This window comes from Glycine soja, chromosome 12, assembly GCF_004193775.1.
Source record: "Glycine soja cultivar W05 chromosome 12, ASM419377v2, whole genome shotgun sequence".
Classification (NCBI taxonomy): Eukaryota; Viridiplantae; Streptophyta; class Magnoliopsida; order Fabales; family Fabaceae; genus Glycine; species Glycine soja.
In genome coordinates, this window is record NC_041013.1 from 42,395,181 (window position 1) to 42,410,626 (window position 15,446).

The 15,446-nt window shown below is 31.4% G+C and overlaps 2 protein-coding genes and 1 pseudogene across 2 annotated transcripts; 1 reads left to right on the forward strand and 2 right to left on the reverse strand.

Annotated features, from left to right (window-relative positions):
* The first annotated feature begins 5,076 nt into the window (after window positions 1-5,076).
* Window positions 5,077-5,791, forward strand: LOC114379043 (annotated as a pseudogene).
* A 258-nt stretch (window positions 5,792-6,049) lies between these two features.
* On the reverse strand, window positions 6,050-10,024 carry LOC114380182 (receptor-like protein kinase THESEUS 1). The gene is made up of 2 exons (XM_028339134.1): window positions 9,201-10,024; window positions 6,050-9,045 (listed from the first exon to the last, which is right to left on the reverse strand). The coding sequence occupies exon 2, from the start codon at window positions 8,937-8,939 to the stop codon at window positions 6,411-6,413; it is 2,529 nt and encodes an 842-aa protein (XP_028194935.1). The 5' UTR covers window positions 8,940-9,045; window positions 9,201-10,024; the 3' UTR covers window positions 6,050-6,410.
* A 3,943-nt stretch (window positions 10,025-13,967) lies between these two features.
* LOC114377988 lies at window positions 13,968-14,543 on the reverse strand. The gene has a single exon (XM_028336481.1). The coding sequence runs from the start codon at window positions 14,450-14,452 to the stop codon at window positions 14,246-14,248; it is 207 nt and encodes a 68-aa protein (XP_028192282.1). The 5' UTR covers window positions 14,453-14,543; the 3' UTR covers window positions 13,968-14,245.
* Between the last annotated feature and the right edge of the window lie 903 nt (window positions 14,544-15,446).

The following is a 15,446-nucleotide window of genomic DNA, read 5'->3' on the forward strand; positions in this document are numbered from 1 at the left end:
ATCAAACCGGAACGAAGTGATCCAAAACCGAATCGAATCCTTTTGAAAAGAAAAAAAAAACTGTTCTGTTGCTTCAATCCAATTCAATTTTTTGGATAATCCAATTCATATATGGGTAAGAAAATGGATAACCGAATTGAACCAAACCAAATTGAACCTAAAGTAAATTATTTCAGAAAAAAATTGAACCAATTCATATAAAGTCAGTTTTATAAAACGGATTGAATTGAATATTTTAAATATCCAAATTTCGCACAATTCTAATTAAGATGAAATTTAGGAGATTTTTGGATAGAATCCTTCAGAATTATTTTTTCTATACAGTACTTATAATCTTTCTAGTTATTAGAATATATGAGTTTTTAATGAGGATGTGTTTTTAGTGTAAAAAAAATTATATGGTCAATTAATTATAATCATTTTTAATTGATTAGATAATAATATTTTCCTTAATTGTTTACATTTCTAAAGTGTTTTTTTTCAGAGAAAATAGTTCATATGATCATCCAATTATAAATTATTATACACAACAAGTTTATTAATTTTTACAACAATTATTTTAAAAAGTGTATATATCATATTTTTTTTTATTGGTTAATAGTGTAATTTTTTTTACATTAACACAGTTCATAAAAATAAAATATTTTTATATTTAATACTTTATTTATAAAATATTAGGAGGATATAACATTAATTATTCTTTAAGATAATGTTTCATTTGCATAAATCCATCTTTGGTTGACATGAAATTTCCTTATAAAATTAATTAATTTTATTTTTATTTCTTTTAATTTAGATTATAAATGTTTTCTTCAATAAATCAAATTTAGTCCATGTGTCAATTATATTTATATAAAACTTTTAAATTCCCTTATTTTTATATAAGTATTTAAGTTTTTGTGATGAATTTATGATATGAAATAATTTTAAAAGTTAACTCTAACAAATTTTTGCATCATTCCTTATTTCGAAATTTTTAAAATGATTTCATATCATGAATTCATCACAAAACCTTAAAATTTATATAAAAATAAGAAAACTTACAAGATTTAGATAAAATAAAAGATGAAATTACAATAACACATCTTGTGTTTTATTCGAATTACACAAGAACTTTCTCTGTTTGAAACTATTTATGTGACACCCTCTCATGTAACAATGTTAAGTTAAGTTTGGGACTTTGGCTTTTAGGAACATCAACTGGGTAGGGGAGTGAGCAAATGAAGAAAAATATAAAGGAAAAAGAAGTTGGTGTTAGCCGTGTGGTTAGGGAAGGTTACACTAGGGAAGAGAAACTAGAGGAAGATAACAGTTTGGTAGGGAGGGAGATGATGAGGGTATTTTGGAGAAAAAAAATTACTAATAATTAATTAAGTTAAAACTAATGAATAACCCAACAATTTTTTAGAGCTTAATTTTCATACATTGTTTATATAAAGAAATTTATGTGTCATTTAATTAAAAATTATTTCAATATGACTTTAAATTAATTATTATATAAAAAAAAAAAGGGACAGCACATGCCCTTGGATCACGGTCTACATCAGAACGGATTTCGGAGGAAAACTCCTCAAACCACAAAATCTAAAGTAGCAAAAATCATCTTTATCATAAAAATTAATTTGTAATTATAAAACAATATAAAAATCTTTACACTATCGATACATTTTAATTAAATTCAATATGATAAAATTGAAAAATCTTGTAGAATGTAAGATTAGGATGTGAATAACAAAAATTAAGATTTATTTTGAGTGAAATTTAATGTTATGATAATAACTAGTAAGTTTTGAGTAAAAGAAAGTTTAAATAATTTAATCAATTTAATTTATGATTTTAGTAGAAGAAAAATGATAAAGAAGATAAATTTATTAATGTTAAAATAATAATTAACTAAAATGTTGGCCCAACTTTTATTAAATCTAATTATCCATTATTAGATCACAACCCCACTCCACCAACTATGTCCGACTCGATGGACTCTTGGCATACTTGAGTAATTTTTTTTTTTTTGGTTATAATCATCCAATTCATTAAGAAAAAAAGATTTTAACTAATTCAAAGTTCGACTAAAAAATAAATAAAATATGAAAAAAATATTTTCTCGTCAAAGATGAAATTTATATACTATCCAAACTACAACCCAATTCTCTTGGCGGGTTCAGGTATAAGAAATTAGACCCAATATATTTAACGGCAAGCTCAAGTTATACTTTAGGTCATCCCAACTCAACCTAATGAAATATATTATGTTAAAAATAAATTTTAAGCAATTATGCTTTAATAATACAACTTAATAACTTAACAAATAATGTTTTTTCTAACATAATATTATATTTATTTTGATATCATTTACCTTAAAATACATATTTTAAAATATATATACCTTAATCTAGTTGTATATTCTAATTCTACTATTTAATTATATATAATATGAAGATTAATATATTATGCCAAGAGTCAAGTTGGTCATTTCTTGTCCCAAATGCTACCTTATCTTTATCGAGTTGAGTTTGAGTTCATAAAATTGATTCTAATTAATATGAAATTTCAGACCCGGTAAGGACACAAGTTAACCCATTCCACGAACACCCACCTCGAGAATCTTCTTAACAATGCACAAGGCTTGTATAGATGTCAGGCACTAGATCATGACCTGACATTGTTTGTAAGAAGCACTGGCGAATCTAACAATTTGGTTCAAGCTAGGGTGTCAATCACACAAGAAACACCATCCATCCTAAATCAGGGATAGACTTTTAACTTATAAGTCTAACGAGTAAAATGTACACTCTCTCTAATTCTATATACTTTACCATGGTTATTTCTCACTACACGTATTGTCTACTTTCCACAGGAAAAAAAGTCTGCATAGGAAATATATGAAATTATAAATAAATATATAAAACAGTCTTTCGTGGAAATATTCTCTTTTATTTATGCATTGCAGGTTGTAAATCTTTTTAAGTGACCACACTAGAACTAATAGAGCTCTAACATTCAACCACGACTATTTCTCATCTCTGATAATGTTGAACCAGCATAATCTAAATTAAAGATTAAAAAATATACAGTTAAACTTGTAAAGTTTCAATGACAAGCCTATAATTCTTATTAATACTAGCTTTCAATTGCTCATGCTATTTAAAATAGGATTTTGGTTTACAGTCTTTGTAGCATGATATCATGATATTATTCTTTAATGCATTGCAAAGTTTTTGCACCTTAATTAAGTTCCTATACATTTCATAACAGCTGGCAGTATTTGATGCGCCATATTGACCAAAGTAAATGAAAAGTACTTCGTCTTAAAAGCACCAGCAAGGGACAGCAGATTTACAACCTGCAATGCATAAATAAAAGAGAATATTTCCACAAAAGACTTCTTTATATATTTCCTATGCAGACTTTTTTTCCTGTGCAAAGTAGACAATACGTGGTGTGATATAACATCGATATTTATATTATAATTCTTATTTTGGTGTCGTTGTTAATTGTTAATGCTTCCTATCCATTACTCAATCAAGGTCTGATCAGTAAGTCCTAGCACGAGTGTGACAACTTTGTAGAATTGAACAGCTTCTTGCAACATTCGTATTGTTTTCGAAGGCTCAATTAGTTTTTCTATTAGATGAATTGGAAAATTGTCTTACTTATTCTGAATCTTTTTGGGCTGGACACTAAAGTATACTCTATTTTTTTTGTAATGATAAAAAAATACTCTAATTTTTGTTTTGTCTACAACTATAAAACTATTCTCCAAACTTGAAAATAAGCTATTTTATTTTTTTGGATGAACACAAGTCAAAATGGTTGATGAGACGGGGACAACATGGAAATTGGATCTTGGAAGCAGGAAAACAGCCCAACTGTACCTAGAATTTGGGCCAATCCATTATTTATTTTCCTTATATACTGAAAATTTAGTTCAATATTTTCGAAATGATCAATTTATGAATAAATGTATAAATATTACATAAATTTGTCCAACCTTTAAATATATATTAACAATTGATTCTTAAAATATGACACTTAATGTCAGAATCATCCCGAAACTATACTACTTACTAACAAATCAATCGACAATATACATTACTTATAATAGAGTTGGACTAATTTCTCTCAAAAATTCGTAACAAGTTTCATATACATAAATCCCATGACCACAAGCAGAATAATCACAACCCCGTACGTCCATTCAAACCAATACACATTGGTTTACATCACTTGAGTTTGATTACATGAATCCATTGATCACAAGACATCAACAATCTCATCGTAAAAGTTTACTATCATTGTTTTTTTTTTTTTTTCCGTTAAAAAAATAGGAGAGTTCCCAAACACTAAACTTTTTTATTACAAGCACACACACGCAATAAGCCATGTCTTGGCAACTTGTCAATAAAGCCCTCTCAATATAAGCTTCTCGTGAAGATTATTGTCATTGGCTGGAAATCATAAGGTCAACTACCATTTGCTCTTAATTACTTTAATGTAGTCTAGTTTGGACAATTTAAAAGATGCCAAAAAGAATTCAAGGACTCATCCCAGTCACGTTGGTGGAATTGAGCTACACAACGAAGTGTTTACCAAATGTTAAAAGTAGTACAAAAATGACCACTTGCTAAATTTTCTATTAGCAATTAGCATAGTGAGCATGTAAGGTGAGACCACATTGATCTCCCTATCTATCAAAGACGAAAGTCATGGCTGTCTCAAGAAGCAATGGCTTAATATTTGTCATGTTTTTTGCAATCTTTGTAATGCATATTAATGCAGAAACTCAAACCTGCACCAACCGTAGGAGTCCATGTTTTCTCAAGAAAATACAATGCGCTGCTGAATGTCCTTCAAAGTCACCAACTAACCTAAAAGCCAAAGTCTGCTATCCCTTATGCAACACTCAATGCAAAAGTAAGATCATTTTTATGTGTTGTGACATGACTTCAGATATCATAAACTGCATGTTCTTTATGTCAAAATTCTTGAATCGTGACATTCTTTTGGTTACCATGCTGTGTAATTATAACTACAACATGTCTTCATTCTATATTTGATAATAACAGATTGTAACCAAACTGCAATGGCCCTGGATCTGCATGCTTGGACCCCCACTTTGTTGGTGCAGATGGTATTGTTTTCTACTTCCATGGAAGGCACGACAAGCATTTCAGCTTAGTATCTGATGCCAACCCCCAAATCAATGCTCGTTTTATTGGCCTTAGGCCAGGAGGGAGATCAAGGGATTATACTTAGATTCAAGCATTGGGAATCCTCTTTGATTGCCACACTTTTCTATTGAGAACACCCCATCAGCAATTTGGGATGAAGAAGTTGACCATTTGAAGCTCTCTTAAAAGGGAGAGGAACTTGTCACCCAAGAAGGTTACCTCTCTACATGGCAATGCAAGGAAAACAAACTTAAGTAGAGAGAACATCAAGCAAGAACAGCATTATGGCTACCCTCCCAGAAGTTGTGGAGATATATGTCAAATGTTGTGCCTGTCACTAAGGAGGACAGTAGAATAACACAACTATCAAATCCCTGATAATAATTGTTTCGTGCACTAGGAGGTGCTGTTCAAATTCTATGGTTTATCTTCGAGAGTTGAAGGAGTTCTTGGCAGGACTTATCAGCCAGATTTTCAGAATCCAGCAAAGCCAGGTGTGGCAATGCTAGTGGTAAGAGGGGAAGATAAATATAGAACCACATTACTTATTTCATCCGCAGAAAATATCACATGAAATATCTCATCAATAGGAGAACAAATGTACTGATCTAGTTAAACTAAAAAACATGCTTTTGTCTTCAGGATTCATTTTCTTTGCTTCTACATCAATATAGAGAAAATTAATTATCTCCTTATGTCAATTATCCAATAAATAATAATTAAGATCTTAAAGATCTTCTCAAAATTTTTCTGTCATTATCAATTTGTTGGGGTGTTAGATTGACTACAAAATAAATAGTCTTTCAAAAAGTTTATTTGGCAGACATTTATAAAGAGAACAGATTTTTGAGATTTACCAGAAATGGGAAACATAAAACTTATCAGAAGCAGTACTTTACCAGTTGCATAGTTTATTCATTTTCTAAAGAACTTTTTATTGTAACTTGTAAGAACAACTATTGGAGCTGAACTCCTAGTTGCCTTATGAAAAGTACAATAGAACCTTACGGATAATTTGCATACAATTCCTAACCAGCTAATTGGCACCCATAAGTACCACTCAAATATAAAAATGTAACTTGCTTTTGGAAAAAAAAAAAGAATTACAAAATCATTAATGAAATGGAAATAACATTCATTCATAAATCAGAACTTCTTAATGAGTCCATGGCCAGGACAGCCATTGTAATTGTACTTAACGGTCCATGGCCAGAATCAAGGACACATCAGAAGAAGAATTCATCTGCCGCGAGGATTTACCAATTGTGAGAACACTGCACTTGTTGCAGCATCTTCTGCATCATCATCTGTGAAAAAGTTGCCCCCATCAATCATACTAACAGTGTTATCAAAAGGCTCAAGACGCGTTAACTGAATTCCAGTAATGTGGTTTGTGCTGTTATCTTCAGGTTCCATGAGTGCTGATGAGGTCTCCTGAAGCTGCAAAGCATATTCAAGATTCCACAAGACATCGCCCATAGACGGCCGATCCACCCCATACTCGGCCAAGCACTTCTCAGCTGTCTCCCCAAACTTCTTAAGAGAAGCAGGATTGACTTTCCCCGCCAGATTCTGATCCATGATTTGATCAAGCATTCCTTTCTTCTGCCAGCTCATTGCCCACTCAGCTATGTTAACCTGCTCCCTTGGAAGGACGGGGTTCAAGGCTGGTCTTGTGCATAAAACTTCCATCAAAACTACTCCAAATGAATAAACATCTGATTTCTCTGTAAGCTGTTGCCTTCTGAAGTATTCAGGATCAAGATAACCGAAACTACCTTTAACAGCAGTGCTCACATGAGTCTGATCAAGAGCAGGACCAGTTTTGGAGAGGCCAAAGTCAGCAACCTTAGCAACAAAGTTATCATCTAAGAGGATGTTAGTTGTCTTTACATCGCGGTGAATTATGCTTTGAGATGCTCCTGTGTGGAGATAATGAAGGCCTCTTGCTGCTCCGATGCAAATTTCAAGCCGCTGCTTCCATGATAGAGGTGGTAAGTCAGTTCCATACAAATGACTCCTGAGAGGTCCATTAGCCATGTATTCATAAACAAGAATCATTTCTGATCTCTCATCGCAATAGCCAATGAGGGACACAAGATGGCGATGGCGAAGCTTGGATAACATCTCAATTTCTGTTCGGAATTCAGCAAGACCTTGTTCAGATCTGGGGTTCCCCCTTTTAACAGCCACATTGGTCCCATCTTCAAGAGTCCCTTTATAAACCCTGCCAAAACCACCAACACCAAGAAGCAGCTTCTCATCAAATTTGTTGGTTGCATCAAGGATCTCTTGGAAGGTGAACAACCGTCCGAGATTTGATGAAGCTAAAGAAATGATGCTTGCAGTTGCACTCTTCTGTGAAGTTGTTGACATTTTTGTCATGGTCTGAGAGTTTCCATATAAGGGTAAAGGCAGCCAAGAATGGCCCTGTTGAGTAGACTTTGATTTGAATCTCCCAAGGCAGCAATAACACAAACCAGCTAAAGCAATGGCAGCCACAGCCCCAACAGAAGAACCAACTATTATTCCCATCTTGCTTTTGCTTGATGCTGAACTGGGAAGGAGACTTGCAACTGAAGAAAGTCCATCCAAGCTCTTGAATGCATTGCTTATCTTCATAACCTCAAGACCATTCATAGTGGCATTTGTAATATCTGCCATTGAATCAGGACCAACACTCACTGTCAAAATGTTGGAGTCTGCTGAGGCATTGGAAACAAAGTCCTTGTAGTAAGGCACAGCCAAGTCATTAGTTATGGATGAGAGGTCAAGGCTTCCAAGAGCTATGTCAGTGTTTATGAACAAATTGAACACTAAAGTGTTGAGAGACTTGCTAATAATATCACAAAAGTGCACCCGGATGAAATAGGAGAAGTTTGGATCCACAGAAAAGACCCAAGTAATGTTGAAATTTGAGTCAGGTACATTTGCATCCCCCATTACTTCAGAAGTGGCATAGACCCAATTCGGTGCGGTCTCAGGCGTAACACCTGCATGATACTTAATACTGGAAGGGTTAACAGACACCTTAGTGACTGAACTATTCACATGGAGGTATTTCTGATCATTCTCCCAAGTCCTTCCTAATGTGTCATTTTGGGGAGTGAGCAACGGACCTCCTATGTTTAACCGATAAACGGTCTCAAAAGCAAGCTCAGAAAGGCCATTGAATGCTGCAGTTGGGTTAAGGGCCAATGCCTGATCAACAAACAAGTCATTTGGCATTGACACAACTTCAATTGCATTGACAAAGGCTACTGAACCATTTGAAGGAATGAAGGTGACAGTGAAGGTATCAGAGGTAACATTGATGGCATACTCCCTAAACATATAAGAACCATTGTAGTTCCTAAAGGAGAAGTTGCACAATAGAACAAAATCATCAGTGACCACTGTTATAGCAGCAGCAGTCAAATTATGGGCAGAGTTGGGAAGAGGAGAAAAATATAGCCTAAGCCAGTGCCTACCTTCCTCAACCTGAAACCTATAAGAAGCTTTCTCAGTGAAAATCCTAGCTGATTGATATATTGGGGAAGGGACACTAGAATTGGAACCAGCAACAACAGAATTCCCAGTTTTCAACTTTAGTGAAGAATGTTGTGAATCAGGAACAAAAGTGCGGTCTTGGGAAGTTATGCTTTGGGAGGAACCACATGCAATTAGATAATTATCACGAGGAGTGAATGTGGCAAATGAACCATTCACCAAAAACAAATAAACAACCAAAACAAAGGAAACCCACTTTACAAGTTTCATCATCACCATTGTTGTTCCCCCGAGTCTTCACCAATCCATAAAACAATTGTAAGCAATACCCTTTAAACCTTTGAAGGCTATAACCTTAACTTTCAATCCCAAGCCACAGAAAAACCTGCAAAACCTCGGATCTATCAAACTCAGTGCACAGAACCAGACGTTTCCGTTAGAAGCAACAGACAAAATACCATGATTCTAATTCTAACATCACAACTCACGAGACATGACACAACACAAACTATCTTAACAGGAATTATATTATGTACTTACCCTTTTTGGTGGTGAATAACCTGCTTCTGCCAAAGTGATTAACACGGTTCAAAGAGAGAAACAAAATAAGACCCAATTTAGATTACGTGAACCCCATTACTGAAATCCCATCAAGTTTAGCTTTTTGGTGTGGCCGCAATGCAAGCAAACTCCTTTTCCAGGCTGTTGATTAGGCTGTCAATTACAGTGGGAAAAAAGTGGACCCCACAAAGAGAAAATTAAAATTAAAAAAGTGTTAACAAAACTTCAAACTTGAAAGTTGAAACTCCCATAGAACCAGCTGTTACTTTAAGATTCTGAGTTTTCTAAATTCGGAATCTTTGCGACCAAAGTAGTAATATTTAAACAATAGAACAAAATAAATAACAGAATGGAAGTTTAGGAATTAAGGTTTACAACTCCTTAAAGTATATAATATATGGTATATGATATGATAATAAATAATTATACTAGTTTTTAAGTCTAAAGGGTTGAAGAAAAACAAAAGAACATGGATCGGAAGAAAATGGTTGTTGCGCTGGGTTCAACGATAAATGGGACCCGCTATAACGCGGCTTCAAGATGCAGAAGGGTTAGGGGTTGATAACAATTATCAAACAAACTCTAAGGGTTGAACACACACTTAAGTTGGCTTTTCACCTTGGCTAAATGTCTAAGGGTGTTTTTGGTTTATGGGGTAAATTTGAGATGCAATTGAATTGAGGTGGTTTAGGGATGATTGTTAGGGTTGAATGTGGGCTTCAAGTTTTAAAAAATTTCTGGGTTGTATGGGTAGAATTTTCAATCCAAAATGAGATCAAAGAAAGTAAATTGTGTTGGTCACTTGCTCTGTGAGAAATTATCCCAAAGAATCTTGTGCTTGCAGCATTATTGATTATGTGGTCATTAAAATTGAACATTTTGATCTTGAATTATCTACCTAATCAATTATCTTATTCATATAATGGTTATATAAATTAGTGAAACTTTGATTGATCAACTTAATCAATTGTATTTATATTATAATTAATTATGTATCTACTAAATTTATAAAAAAATTTGATAGAGTTAATCTTAAATTTTGTTATCACTATACATATCATGTTCTTTATTTTAATTTTGAAAATTTGCAAATATCTCGGTCAACAAAATTTGTCTTGTTCTACTGAAAATCTTGTCACGTTCATTATCTAACACAGCAATGTCAGCAAACCCAGTAATTTTGTAGCCACATTCATCCATCCATCCTGGGTGTAAGAAATTTTTGGAAATTCTTGGACACGTTTACTTTTATATTTAATTAATTATGGATGATTTAATTTAGAATTTGATTTTGAGAAACTGTTAATGTAGAGATTTTTATATTATTAATTAATTCAAAATTAATAATTCACAATTAAATAATGATGAAAAATCTTAAACTTGTAATATATTCTAATTAAAGTGTTTAACTTATACTACTTGTCTTTATGTATATAAAATAAAGGTATTGGTAAGAATGACCTAGGAAGTGGCTGTCTTTGACAAAATTACTTCATCCGAATTTAATGTTAGTTATTTGAAACTTGACCTATCGTGGTTTTTCTAGTCAACTTTTGGATTAGGTGACAAAATTATCGAGCTCGCCGCTTTAGAAGGTTTCGTGGTTTGACAAGGAAGAAGTAACATCCACAATTCCAAACCCCTATCCTAAGATATAGGATTGTTTCGTTGGATGAGTAAACTACTCACATTAGTCATGGCATAGTTCAGTTCATATTTAATCTAAATTTATTTTAGAGAATGAATTTTTAAACTTCACCATTATATTGAAGGATTCGTAACGGTTATTTCTACGACAGCTAATTTGTTTCATAACGACTAGTACACAATAACTAATTTTCATATTGACTAGTTTCATAATAGCTAGTACATAAAGACTAATTTAAATTAAATTACAAATTTGACTACTTTTCTAACTTCTGCATAATAAAGTTATAATATAATTCAAGATGATAGTGTTGATTTCGAGACACCGTAAATATGTTTTTCATGAGGATTTCATATTACACGGCCGCATGTTTTCAATTTCCTTTGCCTCATTTTTTCTTTATTTGTTTTTTTTTCCATTCCAGACAAATCAACATTGATAGAAGAGATTACAATTCCTTTTTCTTTGTTTTTCTTTTTTGTTGTCTTTGTCTTCTGGGGTGAGCCAATGGTGATAATTGTGTAAGATGATGAGTATGCATTTGAAGCAAAAATCTTTGTTCTTTTTAAAAGAGTTGACAACTTGTTGTCGCCTCTCGCGTATGAACCTCGTGATTTCTTTTCTGATGTTATCCTCATGTAGTTCATTTATGGTTTGTTTCCAAAGTGTATCAAAGTCCGTGTTTGGATCCAGTATATGAATGATTGAAACAAAAGAAAATGAGAGAAGAAGATTGTACAATTTGATGAGAAGATGTGAGAATGATAGAAGATTGCACAATTATATAAGATGGTTCATAACAGCTATTTAAATTAAATTAGAATATTTGGCTAGCTACCTAACTTAATAAAGATGAGAAAAAAATGGTGATACACTTACATTGTAAAATAATAACTGAAGTATATTTTTCATCATTCAAAAATTGGAGATCTTCCGATTTCATCCTTGTAATTTTTGTAGTATATTTTTCGTCATCATAAAATTAAAATTATGTCATTTCTTTTTTTACATAGAGCATGGTTTGGATATATGAACCTACATGTATAACTTTATTACATGTATCAAATGTTACATTTACCTTAATTATGCAAAAAAAAAAAACATTACATTTACATCAATTATATGCATGATTTAAAAATCATAATCAAATATTCAAAATTACTAAAATCTAACTTCAGGTTAAAATTGGACATTTCAATTTTACGATGATGAAAAATATACTAAATCCAATCACAACATGTATGATAAGTTTGTTGACATTTTCAATAAATACCTTGAAAATCATTTAACATTAAAAATCATTTATAATTATAATTAAATGATAATATAAAATTATTTTTTAATATATTTACATAACCATTAAACTCTAAAAACAGGTATACAATATCATTTATGGTTTCAGCATTGACTTTCAAACATGACACATATGTCATTCACAATTTTTATTTTTTTCTCTAAATAAAATTTTGATGATTTTTTTTAAATAACTAAATAATATTATATTACAATTTAAATTATTTATCATAAATATAAAATATAATTTATATATTAAAAATATTTTTTATTATAAATTTTCGTTTTCTTTAATATTTGTTAGAAAAATATTCCTATATATAAAATTTAATCATATAAATATAAACATTTATCTTATATTTACAAATACTAATTCGCTTACAACACATAGGAAACTTTTATTTTAAGAAACACATAGAAAACTTTAAAAAGTTTTATTTATACATGATTGCCACTTTTGTTGACGGTCTTAATGTTGTATTACATGTTGATATTTTTCACGTGTACTAAATAATATTTTTTATCTTATAATCAACAAAAGTTATAAAAGAAAAAGAATCCCAAGTCATGCAATCTAAATTGTGGGTTCAAAATAGTAAAGCTGAAACGCTTTTGTTTTTTTTTTTTTTTTGGTTGAATGTTAATATTAAGTTTGAGAAATAAAGTGGAAGAAGTTTTAAGTGTACGTGAACACCACTTTTGATGGCTTCTGATTCCTTTTTGCCTTCTAATTTGAAGACAACAACAACTCCTGGTCTTGTCGTCAGACGAAGATTAGGTTGGGAAAGGCTAACTCATTCTCGACAGTGCGCCAATGCAAAAATGGAGGTGTAAATAACAATTAACAAGAGCCAATGCAAAAAGGCCATTGTGAGCCCAAATGCTCTACCTAAGTATGCCCGGTAATTAGTATAAACAAGTAGAAAAAGAATTATAACATCTGTGTAAATAAGATTTTTTTTCCCCAAGTACACTACTTCAGTAAATTAGTTGTAAATTATTTACCGTAGTAAAAAAAATCTCATTTTTGTAGTGTCCAAAACATTTTCCAGGTCAAACTAATTTCTTAAATTAAACCATTGTATTTGGAATACTTCATTTATATATTATTAGCGGAGAGGTAGATTGCTGCCTGCTGTCAACTCAATAAAACTCATGCAAATTTAATTGTCCGCGAAAACAATCCATCCCTAAACATGGGACCAATAAAAGTTCTATATCAGAATTTAAATAACAATCGAGAAAGAAAGTGACATGATAGCCAGAAAATTTTATATACCTTTATGTTCGTAACAGCAACAAAACATAGACAATCAAATTATTTCTCTTTTTTTTTTGTCTTTATACTTCATTTTTTTATTTTTCTTAAAGGGAAAAAAATTGTTTCCTTTTCGTTGATAAGTTTGTTTTTTTTTTCTTTTTTTGTTTAAATATGTTGAAAAGTTCATATAGACGTACTATTTTCTATTTTCAAGCTCCAAATAAAAAAATTCAGTTTTTTTTTATTTCTACAATTGCATTACCTCCTGCATTTTTTGGCTCTTATAGTTTGACTTGCCATTAAAAATTATATTACATATATATAATATAGTAATTTTTTTTAACCAATAAATCATGTTAGGCTATAAAAAAAGTAAAAATATAATTAAGTGAATTTCGATCTGCCATCAGAACCAAGATAGGTGACAATAAATACTGTAAGGATAAAAAAAAAGTACTATATTTGAAATTACACAAATCATACTGCTTGATAGAATAAAACAAGCATATAACTTATAGGTTTTAACAGAAAAAGGAAGCAAACAGAACACACAAGAAAATAGAACAGAAGAATTCAATATTAAGTACTAGTACCTTAAAAAAATGAAGAAAAAAAAAAAGCAAATATACATTATAAGCATGTATATATATCCACGAGTCAGCACAAGAACATAAAACCGATAAACCTTAATTATAAACGTAAATCCCTCCGCTAGTATCTAAATTCTTAATATGTGAATATTATCACATTCGAGGGTAGAAGGAAATTAGCATCTGAAAAGTAGATTTAGAAGGTATATATCATATACGTAGAAAATGGTGCTCATCTGTAAGATTTAAGAGTGGCTCCACAAAAAGTGCATATGATAGCTTTCCACGATTTGGAGTAAAAGGGAACGTAGCAAAATCTGGTTTGTGTCATCATCTCAGCCACGCTGGCTCCGCCGCCGCACCGCGAGCACGTCCCCGCCGCCGGCTTGCTCCGCCGCACCTTCCTCCTCTGATCCACCAGAAAACAGAAGCAAACCATGTCTCTTCTGGATCAAACGTTGTATTGTTTAGAAAAGTTGGCTTTTTTTAATGGACAGAAATCAGAAAACTTTAGTGGTTGCTTGTGCTGAAGGCTATGATCCCAAAAAGTGTCTAATCAAAATCGTTATTTATAGTAAGGTTATGGGAAATATGAAGTGATTGGGTGTGGAAGAGGGTTGATGGATGCAGGACACGTGTCTTAACTTTTTCACTTATTGATGGGTTCAATCATGGTGAATAGTGATGAGTGATATTCAGGTGAACATTTGCCACGTGAAGTTACGGTTGTGAGAAAGAGTAAAGAAGAGCTAGGAATGAATGACGCTTGAGTTGTTCTCAGTTCTGACTATGAGATACTTCTAGCTATTCAGCAAAAATTAAAATTAAAAGAATCAGATGCTTTGAGATGATGAATTCTGATTAGTAGAGTTTCTACTGTGCTGTCAATAATTTTTGAGATTTTAATATTATTAATTTTTTAACCAATTAAATTATATGTATATTTCTTTATTAATTATTTTTTTAAAATTATTCCTTGATTATTATTTTTTTAAAATTTTAAAATTATAATTTTTTTAAATTAGAAAATATGGTTAAAGATAATTAGAAGTTTGAACCCTCAAATTCTTTTAGTTACTTTTAACATTTTTTATAAGAATCTTTTGCGGTTTAGGGTTAAAAATTTCTTATTGTTGTTTCTTAAGCATATGTTTTTATAAAAAAAAAGTGTTGAAAGTAACTAATTTTTTTTTTAGGATTCATATTTTTAAAGTTATCTTTAATCATATTTTTTAATTTAAAAAATTTATAATTTTAAATTTTAAAAAATAATAATCAAAGACTAATTTGAAAAAATAATAATAATGATTCAATTAGTTAAAAAATTAACCGTATCAAAATTTATCAAATTATTGAAGGCATCATAGAAACTCTATATATTATGATTAGAGTTAGGGTGGAGGATCATCCGGATGTAGACAGCACTGGACCAT

Excerpts from the sequence above, each read along its gene's own strand:
- LOC114380182 (XM_028339134.1), bottom strand. The coding sequence starts at position 8,939 with ATGGTGATGATGAAACTTGTAAAGTGGGTTTCCTTTGTTTTGGTTGTT.
- LOC114377988 (XM_028336481.1), bottom strand. The coding sequence starts at position 14,452 with ATGGTTTGCTTCTGTTTTCTGGTGGATCAGAGGAGGAAGGTGCGGCGG.